This window comes from Gambusia affinis, linkage group LG09 (genome assembly GCF_019740435.1).
Source record: "Gambusia affinis linkage group LG09, SWU_Gaff_1.0, whole genome shotgun sequence".
NCBI lineage: Eukaryota > Metazoa > Chordata > Actinopteri > Cyprinodontiformes > Poeciliidae > Gambusia > Gambusia affinis.
In genome coordinates this window covers 27,948,582-27,972,536 of record NC_057876.1, presented here as the reverse complement: position 1 = coordinate 27,972,536, position 23,955 = coordinate 27,948,582, and the positions used below count along the sequence as shown (strand labels likewise).

General features: G+C 37.5%; 1 protein-coding gene across 1 annotated transcript; it reads left to right on the top strand.

Moving 5' to 3' along the window:
• Positions 1–210: 210 nt before the first annotated feature.
• Positions 211–23,077, top strand: glrbb (glycine receptor, beta b). Its single transcript, XM_044127221.1, has 10 exons — positions 211–604; positions 3,737–3,875; positions 6,116–6,222; positions 9,957–10,024; positions 13,192–13,418; positions 13,751–13,833; positions 14,009–14,149; positions 15,537–15,689; positions 20,938–21,230; positions 22,731–23,077. Exons 2-10 carry the CDS (start codon positions 3,754–3,756, stop codon positions 23,022–23,024), a joined length of 1,488 nt encoding a protein of 495 aa, XP_043983156.1. The 5' UTR covers positions 211–604; positions 3,737–3,753; the 3' UTR covers positions 23,025–23,077.
• The last annotated feature ends 878 nt before the right edge of the window (positions 23,078–23,955 follow it).

Here is a 23,955-nt window from a genome sequence, read left to right as displayed (position 1 = left end):
CTCATTTTAATCCTATAAATAATTTGATATAAATGGTTTATCCGCCTTATGATCCGCTAACTGGAATAGGGTTGAAGCCATGTTCTCGGAGACGTGTTCATTTCGTGGGTCTGATCACGTCCGTGGATTTCTCACAGAAGCTGCTACAGATAGTGAAGCATCACGTGTGTGACAGCATCTCGCTCAGCTGGCGTCACGTAGCCGCCGCCGCCGACCAGGAGGCGGGGAAGCGGCTGTCCGTGGTGCTGATGGCAGTAATGCGCTCCAGCTCCACGCTGCCGCTACTGCGCATGTTGCATGACAGGTACACGCAAGCCTCCATCTTGGGCATCCCGAGCTGAGGCGAAAGGGCAGCAGCCATATACACTCTGATTTCAAAATAACAACAAGCAGGAGCGGGGGAAATAAACACAAAAATTGGCAAATTGCCGAGATGTAACTTTTCTTCCCTGAAAATATCCGCTCAACAATTTGTTTCTCGGAGGTGAGCGGAGAACAGGATGGGAAAGAAAACAGCGGCTGGTCTGCAAGGCTCTGATAGGGTTTTGTTTTTTTAACAGTCAGCTGTTCTGGATTTATCTTTGACAACAGAAAAACCAAAGCGGTGAGTGGAGCTGTGCATGCTCAGTGATTAACGGCTAGCATGTTTTTTATATGATCATAGCATGACGTGACATCACAGCATCGCCTTCACATGCATTGGCATCTCCTTCCTGCGACCCCCCGTCATGGTGGTCGCTGTTTGCTGTTTAGTTCCCACTCTTGTCCGTGTGTCCCCCCTCTCCTCCCTCCGCTGATGCTCAGAGCGTAAGCCTCCTACTTTTCTCTTGTTAGAAAAGGGCTGGAGGCGATGAGCAGCTACAGGTTGGGAGAGCTCCGGGTTGCTTGTCTCTCTTTTTTTTTTTTTTTTTTCTTTTTTTTTCCTTTGTTGCCTGGCGATATGAGCAGAAGACAGGCCTTTGGTCAAAAAGACTTTTGTGCATTGGAATGTTCCAAACGAGGATTTTGTCATTTCAAATGTTATAAAAGATATGTTTTTGGTTTTAGACGCAAAAAATTACTGGTCAATTATTTTAAACATTTACAGGTTCATGTTTCAGGTACCAAATCAAAATTTGATGAACAATTAAAAAATGAACAATTAAAAAGCAATTTTGTACTTCTCTTCTTTTAAAATGTTAAAAATGTCTTATTATATGCAATAATCTGTAACCAAATGTTGAAAGTCAGATTCAACTGAGAAAAGAGACCAAAGCTCTCAGACTTAGCCATAATATCAACATTTAGCACTGGCAGAAAAAGGGTTAATTGCATTTATGTTTTAAGACTGTGGATATGGACCTGAACATGAGTTGGACATGACAGTTGTGCCATTTGCCAAGCAATGTGAGTCACTGTGTGACACAACCTCTGTATGTTTAAAATTGCTAGTTGGATAAGCCTCAGTCTGCTGCATGGCCATGGTTGAGTAAAGTCTTTTAAACCAAGACATATCTCTGTGGGGATGTCTTCATATGTCCATGTTGAACATAAAATTACAGAGGTGTCCTTATTAGCACTGTCCCATTGGGGTCTTCGTGTTTGGGGTGGTCATGATGTCCCCGACTCTTTTCTCATTGGTTCTCTGCTTTCCTCAGACCAGCCAAAAGCATGTCAGATTAACCGGAGATCCTAAATTGTCCTCAGGTATATCATTGTGTTACTCTGACGGATTAGTGACATGACCAGCATGTCACTAATCTGCTGGCCACTGAATGAGTGGTGACGTTATATGGATAAGTAGGTAGAGACAGTGGAAGGATAGAGTCTAAATAATCGTTTGGTACAAACAAGTGTCTGAATGGTTGTTTGCCCTGCATCCCGAGGTTTCCCTGTGTTTGGCTGTGATTGGATGGGGAGCTTCTCCTTTCTTCCTCTCCTCTTATCTATTAAAAACTGGAACAGGGCTATGAAAACAAATGAATGGAAAATAGCAATCCACTAAAACTGTGTGTTTTACAAAGTTTTTTGCCAGCTTATTAATAGCTTCTAGTAGTTCAAGTCAAGCTAATTTGTTGTTGAACATAACACACTTGTCGGGGCTCACAGACATCGGTATTTACAAAAGTTTGAAATAGCTAGCTTAAAAACTGACCCATACCTCCTGCCTTCTGATGTGTTGATCAAATTGCCGACTTGGCCAGAATTCACTCCACTTCATTTATGTCATTATGTCATAAATAACATTACACCGGAGAAGCCTCAAAAATGTACAAAGACTAGATGCTAACCAGTTAGCAACATGTTAGGCAACATGATGGTAGGACATTTTCATCACGTGACTCCCTCTCGGCGCTTCGTTCTGAACCGGGAAAATGTTTGGCAATGAAAATTACAAGCTAGCTAGGATGGATATGACAGCTGAGGCAGGAACTCGTGTGCACCCACGACGAACCGCGTCAGTTTGTGCTGAAACCAAAAAGTAAGTCATGGCCCGACATGACTTACTTTTGACTTACTGTGTCTGTAGACACGGACTTTACTCTACTGTGTTCCAGCTCGTTACGGCTCATCCGTCACAAACTGATTAAAAAAATGTGTTGTACAAATATGAACAACACAAAAATTAATACCAGCTTAATTATTACATTGACTAACACACCAAATATAAGTAAGAGTTTAAAGAGAAGACTTCCACCTACAGCCCTATTGAACTTCGTAATCCCCCCTAATTTTGGATTAGCTCTTATTAAAGATTGTGTTCATCTTCAGATCTTACAATGAATGTTTGATGCTTGTATTTAATTATTTTTATAAACTTAGCATCATTTACCTGACTTTCCTTTTGTTTTTTGTTGATCTGTGGCGTTGAGTCTTTTCATCGAGTCAAACATTAACTGATAACATAGTTAGCCAGAAAGTTTCATTGTTGTATTGTATCTGCCTGATAAAATGTTGTTTACTTCATATGGTCAACAGGAAATGTTTGCATTTTGAACAAAGAAACTCAGTAGATTTAAGAAAAACATTTTTCCAACAATCCATATGCAGGTCATGAGCAGACAGGGACCTAAATAGCCAAGGCATTGAAGAGGAAAGAGTACGTCTCTGTCTAGACACTAAACTGCCTCAGTTAATATACAGGCTGGCTGGCAGAGAATGTGTTTGGGGTTGGAGGCGAGACTGCTGGCTTTACTGTTTGTCTCCAGTGTCGCTATGCAATAAAAGGGCACAGCTTTCTAATACAGAACATGAATCATACAGGTACCATGGTTGTTCTCTGATTAATGGCTTCTGTAAAGGAAAAATGCACCATGCATGCATGAGAGCATTTCTGCCCACATAATTTTTTTGTAATTTTGTTTTTGTCGTCATAAGACTCTACCCATATACCATCTATTTAGCATATAGTGAGCTTTATCTCACTACAGCAACTATAAATCAAATTTCAAAGAAGTTTAATGCAATATATTTTCTTCTTGCTGCAGTTTTTCTTTCTTATGCTAGTCAAATATGAATGTGTGTGATCTGAAAAGATGAAGTCTATGTTTCATTTAAATCTCATCGTAAAAGTATATAATAACAATGAAATCATTCATTCAAAGAAACAAAAGCAAAGGAAACAAGGGGAATACATCCAGTTAGGACAAGTAACTCCTAGCCTAAAATGAAAATAACGTTATAATATTTTAAGTCATATTCCTGCCTGAACAATTTTTCATCTGTGTCTTCTCTTAAATTGCTTTGTCCTCCACAGGCCACACTCACACCAGAATGGCAATGAAGAAGCTTGCCATCTTCCTCTTAGTCCTCTCTCTTTGTCTAGAGGAAGGCTCTGCTAAAGAAAAAGGAACTAAGAAGGGGAAAAAGAAAGGGAAGCAGGTTTACTGTCCATCGTAAGTACAAGATAAACACCACATCTGTAGTACTGTGCAGGGTTACATCCTCCAGCAGAGTCAAGGGTGTTAGAAACACAAACATTATTGGGAATGTATGTGTGTATGTGAGCCTTTATTAATAGTTTTCACCATGTGAAAAAAGTGTGAAATTGGTCAATCATGGGAAAATTGCTAATTTTCATGGCACTTATGGCGAGATGAGAGCATATAAACTTCTGACTTAAAATGGAAATCCTTTTGCAGACCAATATTATCTAGAAAGCTCATTCTAATTCAGTATATTCCAATTAAATATATTTATAATTCAGTTCAGCAGAACACAGTAAATAATTTTTCATAAAATTCTTGTTTGAGAAGAAGTAACAGTTTTTTTTCTGTTGTTTTATTAAGCAGCCTACTGAAAATGTTAAAAAGTAATTTAAGAGGCAATACATCAATTATATGTTATTTATCAATAATATAGATTGGATAAAAGAGGTATGCTTCATTTATTAAACATTGAGAATATCTGTCAATCATCACGGTGGGGATCAAATGCAGAAAATGCAACAATTTAAGTGTTAAAACTAAAGCGAATAAAAACTCATCTTTACATTGGATTGTCCAAACAGTTAGAATTCCCATGACTCAGTTTACCCACCAAGTCTATCCCAAACATAATTTGTTTTTGTCTTTATTGATTGAGTTGTACTGAAATTGGCCCCAGGTTTGAACCTGACCTGAGGTCTTTCTGCATGGAGTTTGCATGTTCTGCCCATGAAAGCATCGATTCTCTCTGAATGCTGTGGATTTCTCCCACAGTTCAAAAACATGACTCTTTGGTTGATTGGTCTCTCTGAATAGCCTTTAGGAGTGAGGTTGTGTGGGCATGGTTGTTTGTCCTGTGTTGCCCTGGCGACCTGTTTACGGTGTACCACCCTGTAACCCTTTGGCTGCTGGAGAGTTTGATAAATTCTACTGGTTTCATTTTATCAGCATATCAGACTATTTTAAATCTTTATTCATTATTCATCTGTATTCCAAAGAAAGAAACAGGCTTTCTCAAAGCTAAGAAATGTGCATTCAAAATTCAAACTCAAAGAAATCTGATTTAGATCTTGTTGATAAATTACAGACATGATGAATAGTCATTGAACAGAATCTCTTCCTTCCTTGGCATATCAATTTTTCTTTCCACAGAGAAACTGCTCTGTCTGTTCCCTTAAATGGTAACAATTGGATCCACACCGAGGCTTCCTGAAATGAGGAGTAAACTGTTTGATGTGGTTCATGGCTGGCATGTGCAGGCTGCATGACATATTCTGTGTTTAATGCTGTGGATGCCACTGTGGATCAAGAAAACCACTTGGTTCTAGCTAAGCTCTGGTGCTTGAGGCTGTCAGAAGAGCTGGTTAAAGCAGAAAGGGGAGAAAGGGAGGTTTTGTGGGTGGGAATTGTGTGTTTCACTTTGATCAAGGAAACAGCATAACATACACACTGTAGAACATTCCTGTGAAAGACTTTGAATCATCCTCAGAGCATAAAGTTTACTTCTTGATATGTAAAGTGCTTTAGAGAGGGCTAAATTCTTTGCCACCCATGAAGAGGCTTTTCTCCTGTCTCCCCTGCCAGATCATGCTCAGTCTTTGTTTTTGTCACTTAGTTTTGTAATATTTAAGATGTAGAAACAGAATATGTTTGGCTGGATGTCAATGAAATCCCCTGCTTTGCTACAGCGCTCACATTTAGGAGACTCTTTGTTTTTACTACTTTTGGTTTAGGGTGGCTGAAAAGAAAATTCTCAAGTTGGTTAGGATAGAAATAGGAAAAAAGTATGACATTATCATCTTTAAAATAAGTGAAAATTGATGTTAGGAATATTACATGTATCGAAGTAGTGGATGGACTGATTTAGTGGCAAGATTACCAGTTTAATGAGTATTTGTTGTAAAAGCCTTGATTATTCCTTTGTCCCAGATGATCACAAAAGACCATCCATCAATCCAAGGCTAAGTCAGGCACTGGGAACAAGTCAGAATAACAGCAGATCCCATTTTTAAAGATTGCTTCACTCTAACATTTGTTGGGTGGTCCAAATTTTAAAAGCCAATTTAATCCCAAAGTGGTTCCTCTCTCGGCATGTAGTTTAATCAAAAAGTACACAAAGCGGCTAGAAGTGGGCGCGCTGTCCATTTGTGTTGTTCATCTGCCAGGAATTTGACCTGCTAAACTTCCCTCTCTGCCTTCTTTGTTTGCAGACAGCTGTCGTCTGAGGATCTGGCTCGAGTCCCTGCAAACTCAACCAGTAACATCTTGAACAGGTTACTGATCAGCTACGATCCCAGAATAAGACCCAACTTCAAAGGCAAGTCCTGTCACATCTATAACCAGCCTGCTTTGGATTTTATTTACAATTTAACTGAGTTCCTGGTATGCTAATTACAAATATGCACATTCAGTCTGTTTGTATATAGTTCTGTTGGAAGTATCTTAAAAATTTAAAGGAACAGAGAAAGTGCTGTTTCTGTTTTGCAAATGTACAATGTCCAAGTCATACCAGAAATGCTCCATTGGATTGTGTTCAGGGGAGATTAAGAACAAATTCAGGATCTCAACTTGTGGTTGTGATCTCTAAAGCATTGCTTGATAACTGTTGCTTTAAAATTGTGATGCATCGTGCCAAGCCTCTTTCTTCTGTTGATGCTTTTGGTGGTGAAAAACCAAACTGGTCTACTGAGAGGTACTGGGTATTCTGAGATCCTTTTGTCAAAAAAACAGCATTGAATGGGTGAGTTTATGTATTTCCAGGCACATAGTGCAATTTCATAGCACAATCAAGTAGTTTTCTTCAGTTGTTATAAAAATGGTGTATAAATCAAACATGACTTAAAAGAAATTTGATTTTGTAAGATGACACCTTGAAATTGGGCCTCTGTCTCTTTAAAAATCTTCCTATTTCTGATTTTACATAATATCCCATTTTACAATAATAGTCCTTTAAATACTCAGCAGTTTGAGCTTCAGTAGCTCCTCTGGGTCAGAATCAAATCGGTCGATAGCCTTGTTAGTTTCTGATGTTGTTTCAGTCTTGAATCACTTTTGATCTGTACCTGATCTGTGTTGATCAGGTACACCTCACCAGAGCTGAAGTTTCAGAGATGCTCTCATCTGATCATCTGATCATCTGATCATCAGGATTTCGCCATTTCCAAATTCACTCAGGACCTTATGCCTGCCAATTTATTCTACTTCTAACTCTCCTGCCTTTGGCAATAATTTTAGTTATTTTTTCTGTTTTATTCTTTGAAATGCCAGATTTTCCTCATAACTTTAATTTTTTTTGTCTCAAGAATAAGAAGCACAGTAAAACTACTCCTGGATGGGAGTAGTAATGTAACTAGTTACCAACCACCTCTGCTAGGAGGTGTTAAACACTTATTTTTTTTTTTTTTCACTTAACCTGTGAGTGGTCATAATGCTGTGCTTGATTAGTTTACATTTATATTGAGAATTGGAGCCCTCAAAGTTACAATTAGAAAACACAAGTATTCTATTTCTAAATAAATGATCTGTGTGGGAAATGGAGCTAAAGTGAACCCTTTAATCCTAATGTGTGCCAGTTTTAGTTTCAGTTCTTACTCAACAGGAAGCAGCTGTCTCCAGTATTTATATTCTACTGTTCATATCACAGAGACGTTTGACCCTGCTTCACCCTCCCAGACACGGCTATAAGAACAAGAGAGGAGTGACTCTTGACTGTTTCATTTATCTGACTGATGGTGTTGTCGTTCTTCAGGTGGATTGCAAATAGTTTCCATTCTCTGGCATTTGGCAGAGCTGAATCTGAGGCTGTTTTTGATATGTAGCAAGCAGACGGTCTCCCTCCCTGAATGCCTCTAACTAGTCCAGCAGCCAGACATCTGCTCTTGATTCCAGAGCTGAAAGCTCCCTGTCCATTAACAGCCATGTTTTAATCTCCCACATTAATATCTAAGCTGTACATTGGGCATTGCTTTGTCTTTGCTTTAAAGTGGCGAGCTGCTTTTACATACCCTGTAGAGAATATGTGAGGAAGCACAAAATGTGCTTTATGGAATATTAATTAGCTCAAGGTAGATACGAGCCCTGTGCCGCCTCCGCTTTATGTGCTTTCATTTTAGGGAAAAGTTTGTTCTTTGACGCATCCAGTGAAGACCTCAAAAGAAATTATTTATTCAAAGCCGGGTGAGTCAGCGTTTATGAAAAATTTTATCAGTTTATGCAAAATGGTAAAGCAGAGCGAGATGCCAGCCCAAACTTTCAGAGGTTTAGTGTCACAAACAGATGGGTGACTCATCCAAATAGATTTAAATTAGTTTTTTATTGTTTAGTCTTTTACCTTATCAGACAGGAAACTATCTAAAAATCTGAAGCAGTACTTTTAGGTGTATAATCAAAAAAAGGGATTTCTTTTTCAGCATTATAACTTTATAAAAAAAAAGTGCACCTCAATAAATTAGAGTATACTTGATCATTTTTTTTAGTTTCATTCAGGAATTCAAATAGAAATCTGAGAGCTATATTTCAAACATTTATTTTTGCCAATTCACTTAAGTTCAGTGCCTTAGAAAGCTGTAATGTTTCATAGAACAAATTAAACACTCTGGGGGACACTGCTGACCTCAGTCCAACAGAACTGAGACCTTCCAAAAAGAAGCTAAGCTGCTCACAGGGCACTTCATTCAAGGAAATTAATGTAAATTGTGTGGAAGCAAAAATTAAGGCAGGAAAAGGTGTTCAAGACATGGGTAACCACGATCTTAAGAGGATTGAAAAGCAAAGTCGCTTGGACTGCAGCTGGACTCAGTGCTTTAAGAGACACATAGATGTATCCAGATATGTGAAGTCTCTCCTGAACCAGGTGGCCCCGTTTGGTCCTGGTATCAACATGTGTTTTTTAAGAATAGGACTGCAAATAAAACTTTTATCTAAAAATATATATATTTGAAGTATTTCAGAGAGATGTTTAAGTGCGTTATAAGTGTTTCCCAACCCTGGACCTCAAGGCACACTGCCCTGCATGTTTTAGGTATTTCCTTGCTTCAGTGCAGCTGATTTCAATTGATGACTGATTAACAGGTTGAATCAGGCACATTAAAGCAGGGAAACCTCTAAAACATGTAGGACAGTGTGCCTTGAGGACCAGGGTTGGGAAACACTGCGTTAGATGAATGGACCACAAAGACCTTTTCTGCTAGAGCCGAGTTGCAGTCAGTGTTTGGTCTTTCAATGTCATTCTGCACGGCCTGTGTTCATATTCAGATTAATACAAGCAAGTGTCCCAAGCCACTTGTAAAGGATGAAAAACGTCATCATTATGTACGAAGTGCTTTCACATCTCTATTGACCGCGTCAGATGATTGGATGGCTCAGCATGTCAGTGAGGAAACATCAGGAGAACCTAATGTGGGCTAAAGAGAAAAAAAATAACAAAATCCACCTTTCAGATGAAAATACATGTATAGAGGAAACGGGAGGAGTTTCCTCCCTCTGTGATGGCTCGGGGAGCTGTATCATCTGCTGTGGTTTATCAAATCCAAACTCAGCTCAGCTGGGAACCTGGAAATTTCAGAGCAATTCATGCTTGATTCTGCTGAAAAGCTTGATAGTGCTGCTGATTTCATTTTGCAGAAGGGGTTGGTAGTGGCCCACACAGCCAAGAATAACAATGCCTGCTTTAGTCACCATAGTTTCACTGTGATTGGCCAGCAAAGTGGCCTGAGTTAGAATTTCTAGAGAATCTGTGAAGTATTTTTGATGGAACCACTGGCTGATCGCCTCCCTGCTGTGCTGCACTGATGCACTAATTCTTGCAAAAGCAGCCCAGCCCAAGTGTTTAGAGCATCTACATTAAGTTGTTTAATACAGACACGGGTCTTGTATAGAATTCAAATTATTAGTATAAATACATTTGTCACTTAGTATGTAATGAACCTGTTTAATTGAATCAGGAGTTAAACTAAGTTGTAGCTGAATGCATGGTACTTCAGTCATACGTCCAAACAGCAGTGATCTAAGACACTAAATGTTAAAAATCTTCTTCTGTGTTTCTGAATCCAGGGATTCCTGTGGAGGACAGAGTGAATATTTTCATCAACAGCTTTGGCTCAATTCAGGAAACAACCATGGTGAGAATCTGCTCTGCTTCCCCTGTAGTCAGATTACAATGATGATCCATACTTCTGCTGGTCAAAAAGAAGCTTCAAAACTACTCTAATGTGTGTGTCTTAGAAAGAATGAAGAAAGAAGTGATTCCTGACATGTTTTACAACCTTTAGAAATAAATCATGATTGAAAAGGCAAGCTTTCAAGCCTCATTAATCTAATGGCTTAAATGCAGATAAAAAAGCGCAGTATGAATGCTAACCACCAGATTAAACTCAAGGATGTTGCAGGGTCAACTTCTGAACAGTCAGAAACATTTAAGAACGCTTTCTAGATTCAAGAAGGCTTCCTGATTTGTATGATTTCTTAAAACTGCTGAGAGAAAAGCAGTGCTTATTTATAAGGTTATTTCAAGCTTGGCAGCTCAGTAACATACAGTTAATCCCCCATTTGGCTCAGTTCTGTGATGTATAATTTAGATTATATTTGAAAAGTTCTTCCTTCGTGTTTCTTAAAGAATTTTTTTAAATCTCACATGCAGTTTTAGGAATTTAATATTATGGAGATGGAGTTTTATAGATGACTGCAGGAAGAGAAACAACATCAGTGATAAATTGCATGTAAGCTTTCCTGATTGTCATTGATGGCTTCCCCGTCTGGCAAGGAGGATGTAAAACAGGAAAAAAGAACAATAAAGTCAGGAATGGGAGGAGACATGTTGGTGCAATGTCTTTCATCACGAGGCTCAATGTGATAAAAACATATTGAGGTGTGAGTTATAAGCCAAAGTGCCCCAATCTACTAAATTTAGAAATAATTCAATATTTGGTTACAGAGGTGATTAAAAGTTACAAATAAACGCACAAACTTAAAAAAATAGAGGGGCAGGAAACAAGATATTATATGTTCTACCTGCTCATTTTCAAACAATTTGTGCAAATTTGGCACTTTGTCATATTATTATTCTTTTCTGTTTTTATTTTTTATGGCCTCTTTGACATGAATAAATATATACTTTTAAATGTGATTAAAAAAAAAAAAATTATTTAAAGAACTAAATAAACAAACATATTTTTTCAATATTTATTTAACCATGTGTCCCACTATGAAACCTGTGGCTCGCTAAGATAACTTTTGTCTAATTGTTTATTCTGCAGAACAATAATTTAAGACCACTTCTATTTAGGTAAAATCATAATTGGTTGCCTGGTTTCTCTGTTTATTAAAACAGAGGAACCAGGATAAATAGTTAATCTTTTTATATTAAAAAATGATTGATCACTTGTTTTCTTGAGTTGTGGATCTCTTTTCATTGTGGATTTGTGGGATTTGGCAATAGTGACAGAGTAAGACTATTAATAAGGAGACTGAGCAGAGAGTAATAATATGACAGGAAATGTGAAAATATTTTCACATTTCATGGGAGAAAGCCATGAAAATCAAAGCAACATAGGGAAGTATCTACCCAAAGCAAGATGAGGGGAAGACAAAAAAGAAAAGGACAGGTGTTGGAAATAGAAACATGAGCCAAGAAAATGGCAATGAAGGAAAATGAGACTGAAGTCCCAAAGGTCTTCTCTCTCTCTGCTGGGTTTCCCAAGACGCTGAAAGTTAAGAAGGTTTGAAACGATTCATTGAGGAGAAAGAAACAACAGCTGGTCACCTCTGCCCCCTCAATTTATCACTCTGTGGGGTGTTTGATCTCTGAAAGCCATCCCTCATCATTTACACCTTCCTCAGGCTAACACGCAGCACACGTCTGCAGTATTTAACCCACCAATTTTCACTTGAAGATTGTGTACACCTCTGTAGAAAATGATGTTGTTGAGACAGAATAAATTGCAGCTATGTTTTTACCGCCTCCCAGCTTGAGTTTTCCTTGCTGATTACAACACACAGCCGTGTTAAATCTCCCTGGAATCGAATGTTGCACTGGCAGCTTGATACTGAGCCAGAAGGAAGATATATTTCCTTGTCTGGTTTTCAGGAAGGATAAGGTGTGGGAATTGGCTTGCATCTCAGACAGGAAAAAAAATCCAACAGACGTTGTTTGTGGAACTGGACAGACACTGGAAACTAAAATTAGGGCGGTGCACAAATGACAGCCTAAATGTGGAGCAAATGGACTTCAGGCTTTCGTTGTAATGTTGAAGATTAATGGATAGTCAGGCTACATTTATTAAAACTGCAGTATAAAACGTAAAAAAAAATATACTGTTTTGGATATTTGTTAAAACTGTCACTGTATTGTGACAGTATGAGACAGATTATCTGTGAAAAGACAGTGCTGTCTATAATCCTCCTGTATGTACTGCTAAATGTACTAATGACAGAGAAACAACTCACCAATGACAGCAGAAAACTGTTTATCTGCTGTCATTGGTGGCCATTCTAACTAGCCTTAGCATTTATGACGGGCTCCGCGATCAGAAAGAAGTTGTAGCTCAGCAGAAAGCATGTACACGAGCATGATTGACATCACAAAGACCCTCCTCCCACCACCGATTGGTTGTTTCTAGTTAGCACTGGGAAACACCATAGTGAAAGTTTTTTCAAATATGTAAAAAATGTTTTGTAAAAGTGTTTTATAAAACATTATCAACAAGTGATACTGAAATAATATCAACAAAGGTAATATATCTTTACATTTTAAATATATTTTTTTACCGATATGTTGGAAGTTCTATGAAATTTTGACATTTCATCCATCTTCACCTTCAAAACAGCCTAATTTAGCAGAAGACCAGCAGGAATGTGGAGATTTAATCATAAAGCTCCTTAATGGCGTCAGCAGTGTTGGTGTCCTGATAACATCTGACCTCTGGGCTTTGCAGCTTTTTACCTGTCATTATGTTTGAGCTTCAGTCGCAAAAACTCACTTTGCATCTTGGCTTGTTTTAGTTCTGCTTCAGAGAAAATAGCAGATACACAATCTGAAGAAGGCATTTTTTTTTTAAATCAAGTATTATAAATAATTGTTTGAAATGCTTTTAGATTAACTAACCTCTGTCCATTGTCACAGCCGTTAAACACCTTCTTGGTCAAAATTTCAGAGCAAATGTTCCAGTTTTCTGATGTGGAACAGTGACTCATTAGTTGAGTTATGTGTCTGAAAGTTACCAGCATGTGTCCGGAAGAGTTTACTGGAAATGCAGCCATGTTTGAACTTGTCTGGTGTCAAACCTGACAGGATTACAGGGTGAACATCTTCCTGCGGCAGCGCTGGAATGACCCCAGGCTCAAGTTACCGCAGGACTTCAAGTCAGAATCTCTCACTGTTGATCCCAAGATGTTCAAATGTCTCTGGAAGCCTGACCTGTTCTTTGCTAATGAGAAGAGTGCAAACTTTCACGATGTGACCCAAGACAACATCCTCCTCTTCATCTTCCGTGATGGAGATGTCCTCATTAGTATGAGGTACTTCTACTTACTGATTTACTTGTATATTTGTTTGTTATATCTCCTTTTTACAATATTTTTCAAAAGGCCTTTTAGAAAAAATACATCCGTAAACCAATGTCTTTTATTTTCCTGTTATAACTGAAGCTGGAGGACTCAGAAACCAAAAAAGTGTTGAAAAGCCTGGCATTTGTTTGGTGTTTTAAAGAGACCTGTAATGTAATCCAGTGAAAGCATTTTAAATGCCAAAGTTTACACCAGTGTTATACAACCAAGGTTTGTATGTAGATATACAGAGAGGCAGACAAAGCTTGTCAAACTAAAATCTGCTGCTTTTCATCTCCTTCCAGGTTGTCCATCACCCTTTCCTGCCCGTTGGATCTGACCTTGTTTCCAATGGATACACAGAGGTGTAAAATGCAACTTGAAAGCTGTACGTTTAGAAAAATACCTGTTACTTCTTATAGCCTGCAGGCACTTAGATCACTCAAATAGATATTATATTGATAGAATATTGTTAGTTCTTATAGCTAGACTTTTATTGCATTTTTTAACATGTGTCTGTATGTTTTCATATCTGTGTATTTTCCTTTAATTTGATTTTTTAGTTGGGTACACAACAGATGACCTGCAGTTCATGTGGCAGACAGGAGACCCTGTCCAAATGGAGGCTATTGCTCTTCCTCAGTTTGACATCAGACAAGAAGACATTGATTATGGAAACTGCACCAAATTCTATGAAGGAACAGGTGATGGATTTATATTAACAAAGTGTTTTTCGGGCGTGCCGTGGTGGCGTAGGGAACAGCGCGACTCATATTTGGAGGCCCTGAGTCCTCGACGCGGCTGTCGCGGGTTCGACTCCCGGACCCGACGATATTTGCTGCATGTCTTCCCCCCCTGTACTTCCCCATTTCCTGTCAGCCTACTGTCATATAAGTGACACTAGAGCCCACAAAAGACCCCCTGGAGGGCAAAAAAAATAAACAAAAAAAGAACAAAGAGAGAAAGCACATACAGTCTGTAAACATATTCATCTGAGTTCTGTAAGTTATAAATGTCAGATTTATCTGATTTAATAGAATTAAATTCAATAAATTCTGTATGGAAATGAAACTGAAAGGTGCTGCCACAAACCTTTTATTACATATTTGATTATTTTCTTGCATGTCTTAGCCTGAGTGATAAGTTTGTTTTTCAGGTGAGCATCATATATGTCACATTAATGGCAGAACAAAACTGGAAATAATTATCATTATCTCAGTATTTTATTTCTGAAACCTGGAGTTTTATGGTTTGCAGCTTTAAAGAGTCTCTGAACAAACAAAAACCCTTTATAGCCTAAAATTTGTGAAAGCAAAGTCATAATCTAAAGCTAATTGAATCATTTTTGCTACTTGTGTCTCATTTCAGATAATATTTTTGTTCAATCAATAGATCAACAAGTTGTGGCTTTGCTGCTAGAAGCATTGATTTTCTTCTGAATATTGAAAGTACAGGGTGATAAAACAACTCAGTTTCAATAAATGAATCCTTGGATTCTATAAAATGATGCAGCAGTTTATCAGCCATTACATGTAAGGTTGAATTTTCTTACTGATCTCCTACTGACAAGCCCTGCTCCTGTTGAGTCAAGTTTTTACCTGGTTACCATGGCTACCTATAAAGATTGTCTCTGTGTCCAGCTGGTTTGAGCTTGCTTCATGACACTGTCAGGCTTTATATAAAAGATGGAGAGAATCCTGAGTTTTTTAAAACATTTCTTCAGCTCCACCATTCCCACTGGACCAACCAGAAGGTCTCCTTCAGTCAGCCTCGTCGCTCCCAGATAAAATAGAAGATTTGAGTCAGCGTCCCATTACGAAAGCTCTTTTAATGACCAAAGTACATTTAATGGATAGAATAGTTCATAACGCTGTGTATTATTTACACAATTGGATCTTTTTAAAGTTACAATTGTCAAAACGGACTAAAATTGTGATTTAATTTAAAGATATGTCCCTTTATGAAAGCTGTCAGTTTTTATGTAAGGATCACCTTTATTTTCTGAATGATACTTTCTGCCTCCCTTCACTGTTTACTGTGCGTTTTTAAATGTGCGTCTCTTATGTTTGAGTTTTCTTCTTCGTCATGTAGGGTATTACACTTGTGTAGAGGTTATCTTCACCCTACGGAGACAAGTTGGCTTCTACATGATGGGTGTTTATGCCCCCACGCTGCTCATAGTGGTCCTTTCCTGGCTGTCTTTCTGGATCAACCCTGATGCGAGTGCTGCAAGGGTTCCTTTGGGTAAGACTCATTTTACCAACTATAACATATTCCACTTCTATTTACAAGGACATAAACACTGTAAGCACCCTTCCTGCTCTTTTAGCTAGTGCAGTGAGAAGGCATTCAAAGGTCCACCTTAGTAATAAATCATCAAAAAGCCATATCCGTTTCTTTAATTCGGTGTAAAAAATGAAGCATAATATTATAGAAACCCATAAAACATAGGAGGAATTGATATAGTGATGATTATTGCTTACAGCTGAGAAAAACTCACATTTTATTTTATCAGAATACTAGAATATTACATAAGACCAATGAAAATGTATTTTAGTAAAGAATTGTGGTGTTTTAGCTTTAGCAATCATGGGAAGATGAATAAATCACCTTGTAAATAAAGTAAAGTTTGTCCTAATTTTAGAGAATCTGGGCTTCCTTTGCATTAGCTGTAGTCATCAAACCTAAAAGCAGGAAATGTTCCCTCTATGTAATAACTCAACATGAAATTAATTAAACTTTTTGAAGTTTATTACTGATACAAATCAACATTTTGATGAGATTCGCCAGTGTATTCTGAATGAGTTTACTGTTCAAATCTCCATTTAAGAGGAATGTTATGAGGAGAAACAGACACATAAATAGAAAGCACTCTAAATGTTTCAGGTATTACTCACTCTGTAACCTCCAATCATTCCCATCATGACATCATCAGTCACTTTGACACCGTGAAGGATGTTGCATGTGAAGCATGGCTCCCTGTCCAGGGTTTGTGGTGAATAATAAATCACCAAATGTGGCTGTAATTGACAGCTGGGTCCCACTCAGTGATGCATTTATCTACAGTAGTCTTAAAAACAAATGATCATTATTTATTTATTTGTCAGGATGGATTTAAATTAATTATTTTTTCTTTGGCTTTTGACACGGCTTAAGGTGTTGGCTTTAACGTTTTGTTGTTTTGTTTTTGGTTTTATGTCTGTTTTATTTGTTTTAGTGCACAACGGTGTTGTTTTAAAGTGTTTCACAAATTAAATTGTCTTGTAAATGAGAGCCAGGATTTTCTATGCTTTGTGCTAAATTTAAGTTATGATACATTTTAATACTGAATCAAAAAAGGAAGAGCAGTGAGCAGTATGATAGAGAATATACGCAGGCAAAAAGTAATTAGATTTCAACTGAATTGTTCAGGATTTTCTGGTCATTCGCCTGTTTTTAAAATGAAATTAATAATTTCTTAGTTCTGACTGATCAGCGCTTCAAATTGTTTGTGTAAATCAGAAACCTCCTTCTCCCCTGCTAAAAGATAGTGCAGGCTTGGGACGTATCAATGTCTGTTGAGCAGATGGATATTAGTTCTAAGTGCGTAAAACAATAGAATTTTACATGTATCAATAATCTCTCATTCATACCTTGACATGCAGTAACTAAATGACGCCTTTTGATCAGTTCATCTGCAGAATCCTCCGGCAGAACTTGGATCGATAACTTGGCTTTCCTAGTGCCATAAATGCTCTAAATTTTTCATAATTTTTTTGTCTCATCCTGAAAATATCTTGAGGGAAGCCAAATGTGTGACTAATAAGATGGAAACACATACTGAAAGCCACTTTTGCACAGAAAAAATCATTAAATACACATTCTGTTCTTGAATTTAAGAAGAATATCAATTGATGACCTTTTCACATTTTCATCTAAACCGCCTGCTGACGTCTTGTTGGAAAGGTGTGAAATATTTTGTGCACATGGGAGAGCAAATGAGTTTCATTTTGTTCTTGCATTAAACTGTCAAATCTAACCATTTTCCAGTGAACATTTTAATGCATTTGTTGATATTTTACACCACTAAGGAGAGCACCTCATACAGAGTCTTCCTTTTGTTTTTGATAGAGAAAATGCTGCTGAGAGAATGGCTGGTTAGCCTTAATGTTGTGACCTGGTCTCATCTACAGTTCATACAATCATACTCAAAGCATATTTCCATCGTGACAAAACAAAGTGCATCATGACTCAGTGAACACAGTTTGTTATTTATCAGGGTTATAAACTGATCAGAACCATTCCCTACCATCAAACTGATGGGGGTGGTAGGAGAATCTTGATTCTGAAATAAAGGAAAAATTGGTTGCCAACAGGAAGTGGCCCTTAAATCAGGGAGGATCTGTTGGAACAAGAATGATGGAGAAGGTTTTATACTTCTCTACCTGCTGGAGCCAACATGGAGTGATATGCAACCATGTAGGCTCATGAATAGAATAGAATAGAATAGAATAGAATAGAATAGAATAGAATAGAATAGAATAGAATAGAATAGAATAGAATAGAATAGAATAGAATAGAATAGAATAGAAGTACTTTATTCATCCCAGCAGGGAAATTACTTCGCAGTTGCAGCATAAAGACAAGACACAGTAACAACTAGTTGTAGATAAAATAAAATAAATATAAATGATAAAAAAATGATGCAACCTCATATAACACAGATCAAAGATTAAACAGGTAAATCTTAAAATACTGAGAGGAACAAGACAGAAAAACAGCTTTGATCACTCCAGAGCAAACAATTCGGATTATTTTTACTTTATAAACAGTGTAAGTAAGTAAGTGTTTTCAATTCAGGTTTGGACCTCTGCAGTTTGGGTTTCAAATCCGCCAAAAACATCTACAGTAGAAATATAATCACTGCAGCTATATAAATGTAAAACAAATTGCATTTGCACAGATTAAATGTAATTATATATATAATTTTATCACCATTTTGAGACACATGAAGTTTTTCCAGGAATTTTGTGCTTGTAAAGAAGGCTGGCCTGAGAAGTTTGAGATATGCTTCCTAACACATGGTCTTATCTTTCCGAAATACATCCACTACAGCTTGGCGTTAGCTATAAAAAACATATTTACTCCTCTTCCACGCTATAGCCCACATATAATAAGTTCGTATCACCCTCATATGTCAGTATCACCCTCATATATTATTGCCTATTACCCTTGTGTGTGTGTACAGGACTGCTGGGATAAGAAAATCCATTGTTATCTCACCTCATTCATCCTCTGACTCCTTTTTGCTCCATCTTCATTCCAGCTGTTTATCACCACTTTCATTCCATCATCACTTCAAACCTTCCTGGGGGCCTGCTCTGACTTCTCTGTGAATAAGATGGCTCCAGGTCAGTCAGCGCCCTGGTGTGTTCATTTGTGTGTCAAATTATATGCACAAAGAGGACAAACTTACTGGGTCCTGTATAAATATGTATAAAAATTCTTAAAATAGTCTGTAACTGCGGTAAGATAAGAACACACTTTAAAAATGTCAAAAAATCCAAACATTTGATGAAGTTTTGGGTCATTATTCATAATTCTACACCCACTAACACAGCATGTTTTTCATTTATGATGGTACAACAAAAGAAATATCTGTCATTACACCCAAATAATATGTTGAAATTGTTGGTTAATGGTTGTCATGGAGATTTGGTGACATCACGGTGCCTCTTTTTGCTGCAGTTCTCCAACAGTGAACCATGCATCCAACAGTAATTTTGTTAAACACTGTTATCTTTTCCTACACTGAATGAATTTAATTAAGTTAAACATTGGATTTCTTTGCGTTTTGAGTGTTGGATTGTGTTGGATCAATTAACAATGAATTTGTTTTGAGTCATTCTTTCATAATCTTTTCTCGGGGTGTCCACATCTATGGGTTTATCAGACCTTTGTTGCAAGTTTCTCTTTGGTTGAATGATCTTAATTAAGTCTGAGAGCAACATCCATTAATCATTTGAATGTATTAAAAGTTACTGTAAAGGCACATTAGCAGGAAAAAGTGAGATGTTAAGAAAAGAAGTCTGCAGAGCCTTTCATTGACGTTGGAATAACCTCTTAACATTGGTCGTAATTGCTGTTTCCACTTCGGCCCAGAAGATTTGCTGCTATTTAGGGGAGATCACTAACCTGTAATGATGTAAGCTTTGAGAGATAAAAACTCTTTGGAATTACGTACTCATTAGAGGCTGTCTGTGCTCTTAACAAAAGGAAAACAAATCGGCTTTGAATGCTGATTTCAGTGATGTTCTCAGAAACCTTTTGTACCCGTTTGATTACAGCTTTTGGTGCTGACAGGAAGGATGTTTTTAATTTTCCTTCACAGATAACTGACTACAAATGATTCCTGAGTGGAAACAAATATCAAGTGTATAATTCTAGATGTCCTATTTTATGTTATAACAATGGGAGCATTTGTTTTTTAATACTTTGCATCTGAAGAGCCAGTTGTTCCTGTAATCTTTAAAAGATATCTAGATTAATTGTTATCCAGATTTTTGGAAGTGTTTCTATAGATTTTATTTTTTTTTTTGAGATTTTGTCAAGTGGTTGTATCACAGCTTATTATAGAGCTTGTGCAAAAAATAAAAGGTTAAGTCAAGGACAGGAGGAGTATGAGTGATGAACATGATCAGTGATGAACTGTAATGTTTTTTAGAAATACAGAAAGTGCAGCAAATGTGTGACAGAGAACCTGAGAAATGCATTATCTATCATCTGATTCACTCATTATGTGATTCTGTGAAAAAATACTTTCTCCCTTACAGATTTCCTTTGGTTTTTGCTTTTTTTACAGTGAGGTAGTTAACCATTGAAAAAATGTCCATATCAGATGATTGCAGTTGGTGTTAAATAAAAAGCTACTATCTACTATCTAAGCTTAGTGGTAGCTTGTGCCACCTTTAGTATTTGGAGTATCTACAGTACAGACCAAACGTTTGGACACACCTTGTGACCAAATGTTTGGTCTGTACTGTACATCTTTTGCATCATTGTAGAGGAATGTTGACTCATTGATCTTTGCAGAATTGTTTTAAATCAGCCAAAGCTCTACGTGATGCAGCAGCCTCTTGGATGTAAGTCTGCAGTTTGAGCAATCCAAAGATGGAAAGCTTGTATGGTTTAGATTATTGCATTTGAAGTGCTCTGATTGTGAGAACATTTTGTATGCTGGTCGTCAGTGGGGTGAAAGTCACAGTGTCCTGCTGCGTCACGGTAGGCTCTGTGTCCTCCGTTTCTTTTTCACTGTATGAGTTGTGGTGGCAGAATTTTACAACATATTTCCAGTCATTGTTTGTTCAAATTGACATGAATAAATATCTGTTCATATTGTTTCTATCCAGCACACCATAATAACGTAACTATTACCTTCCTTCTATAGAGAGTTATTCTTCATTTTCATGCACATTTCTGACTGACAAGGTCATCTGTGCTCCCCGGTATGCAGGGATCCTCTCGGTGCTCTCCCTGTCTTCTGAATGCACCTCGTTAGCTTCAGAGCTGCCCAAAGTGTCCTACGTCAAGGCTATCGACATCTGGCTCATTGCGTGTCTGCTGTTCGGCTTTGCCTCGCTGGTGGAGTACGCTGTGGTTCAAGTGATGCTCAACAGTCCAAAGCACATTGAGGCGGAGAAGGCCAAGATTGCTTCCAAGGAGAAGGCTGCAGGGAAGAGTCCTGGTGTGAGGAACAACACCATCAACGGGACCGGAGGGACTCCTCTGCACGTCAGCACCTTACACGTTAGTGGCTGGCTTTGATACCATAAGAGAGTGTGTTAGGAAAGCATTCAGATATAACCACAAACAATTTTTATTTTTAAACTCTAGAATTAAGGCTTTTTTTTAATTATCTCACAGTTTTTGGTTAATTTGAAAGTCTGAAGTTGTATTTCTTTGAGTTGTGAGATCTTGAAGTGATTGGAAATTAAAATATGTAAATTTTTGCAGAAATCAAAATCTTCAAAATTAATTCTGGATACTACAAAACGTGAAATATCCTCGATTAGAGCTCTTTCCATTTTAATATCTAATTTTATGCAGACGCCCACTCTCACTAACATACAGTCAAATGAAGCTCAGACTGCAGATCCGACACCTTCAAGCTGTTTTGTTGCAAAGATCAAATCTAAATGCAAATCAGGAAAATATATTCATTAAAATGTTTTTTGTCCCAATGCAAATAACTGTGGGGTCCAAGTGCAGCTTGAACATTTGTAGCAGTTTCCTTAGAAAGCCACAACATTGATTTATAGAAATAATTTTACATCGGGGTCTGGTCGCAGCGTTACTCCTTTGAGGTTTAACTCTGTTTCCTCATGAAAAGGAAATTAAAATAACAAAGCTTTAATTATTTTAATGACTTCAGTCTGATGAGATCCTGTCCACCCTGCGGCTGTCAGCAAAGAAGAAAGGATTTCTTTCAGGTGACCTCAAACTAAAAAACAGTGGGTAAAATAGCAGGGGTTAAAAAACCCCTCTGATTAGGTAATGTTATGGAGAGCAAAGAAATTCTCTTTGTCGACTCCAAACATTCATGTTCTCTTAAAATAGCAGCAGGTGATTTATCAGTGGGAGATTTGTCCAAGTTTCCTGATCAAGCGGCTCATTTACTGCATTCTCAAAGTGTTTGCAGTCGAGTCAAAACATTTTTAAAAGCCTCAGATAAATGATTCCTTCAGTTTCTGGAACAATGTTAGATGTTGGAAAACAGCTGGACTTTATACACAGACCATTGTGTAGTTGGCAAGTTCTAGCCCAAAGTTTAGGTGTACCAATTAATTCATGTATTTATTAAAACAAATGCATAATTGTACCTATTATGAGTAAACTTTTCAGAATCACATGCTAACAGAATGCTTTGTACCAACTAGATAAACTGAGAGCTTGTTTAGGACTTTGGGTCAGTGCATGGAGTCACTAACCACTAACTTGTTTTTTGCCATTGAAGTCATGAAAAGCTTCTGCCTGCCATTTGTTGCATCTTTTGTTCCTATAACATATTTTGTTCCTATTAACCATGATGTGGAAATGGTTAAAACTGCGTTCTCGTTCTCAATCACTTTACTGGTGATGGAACGTCAGAGTTTGGCTTGTAATTCTGCAGTAGTGAGTTGTCCAGATGGTTCTTTTTCAGCAGTTGTTTCATAACCTTTTATGTTTCAGAGGAAAAATGAAAAAGTGCAACATCTCTATATAATACAGAGCAATATGTTTTCCATTTTGTCTCTTGCTGTTTCTCAGGTGGGTGAGACTCGCTGTAAAAAGGTGTGCACATCCAAATCAGACCTGCGGACCAACGACTTCAGCATCGTGGGATCTCTCCCACGGGACTTTGAACTGTCAAACTTTGACTGCTACGGGAAACCGATTGACACCGGCTCTGCTCTCGGTAAATCCCAGGCAAAGAACAAGAAACCGCCTCCTCCAAAACCAGTCATCCCCTCCGCTGCCAAAAGAATCGACCTGTACTCCAGAGCCCTGTTCCCTTTCTCTTTCCTCTTCTTTAATGTGATTTACTGGTCCATTTACTTGTGATTATCTGGAATTTTTATCCCAGTGCGATAGTTTCATGAGTTCTTTATTGACTGGCTTGTGTAAAAAAAAGGCTTGCGTTTCCAATTCAGAAGTGAGAAATGGGAACCTTGCCCCTACAGAACTGGTGCTGTGAAGGAAGTAAAAATAATGTTTGAATGCTATTTCTATATAAGATATAAAAAGTTTTTTTGTTTTATTTTTTAGAATAAAGATGAAGAATATTATAATTAAATGCTTTATGCATTGAGTTATATTTGAAGGAAGATTGCTGAAATAAAACAGTCTTGGTGAAAGAATTTTTAAGAGGGGAACTGAAAATTGTGTTTTAAATGTTTTATTTCAGTTTTATTTATTTTGCTTTGTGTAAAGTTTATCAGTTAAAGCATTTTATTTTAGCTTCATTGCAATGTGTTACATTGTAATTACCTTGCATGTTATAATATTGCATGTATATGAAGAGAAAATCTAAAAAGATATATCAAATGTTTATGAAATATGAATATTCCAATTATTTACTTTTGAGAAAATCTGTGGATATGTGAAGCACTCTTTCCTGCCAGATGGTCATGTGACACTGCCACTCCTACAACTAATACAACACTTGACCTTTCCAACCTGTCGCCTGTGTAAATGGGTCACTACTGAGCTGTGACCATATATTTGTGCAATTTTCAAGCAAAGAAAATAAATGATCAAATGACTTTCCACCATTTGATGTTATTAAAAATGAGGACAAGAAACTTGGCTGTGGGTGTCATTAATCAATAAATAATGTTAGAAAACCTTACTTTGACACAAGTAAGGGACCACGATGTACTTTACATCAGAAAAAATAGACACATTGTGACCAAACTGCCAAAAACAGCTATCTATTAGCTCCTGCTGCAGTGTATGAATACATATATTTAGTATTTGAAGTATTGAAACAGGC

Bases quoted from the DNA above. Each gene is read 5' to 3' on its own strand.
- glrbb (XM_044127221.1), top strand. From the start codon at position 3,754: ATGGCAATGAAGAAGCTTGCCATCTTCCTCTTAGTCCTCTCTCTTTGT. The intron at 10,025-13,191 runs GTGAGAATCTGC...CAAACCTGACAG, and splicing joins CAATTCAGGAAACAACCATG to GATTACAGGGTGAACATCTT. The intron at 14,150-15,536 runs GTGATGGATTTA...TTCGTCATGTAG, and splicing joins CAAATTCTATGAAGGAACAG to GGTATTACACTTGTGTAGAG.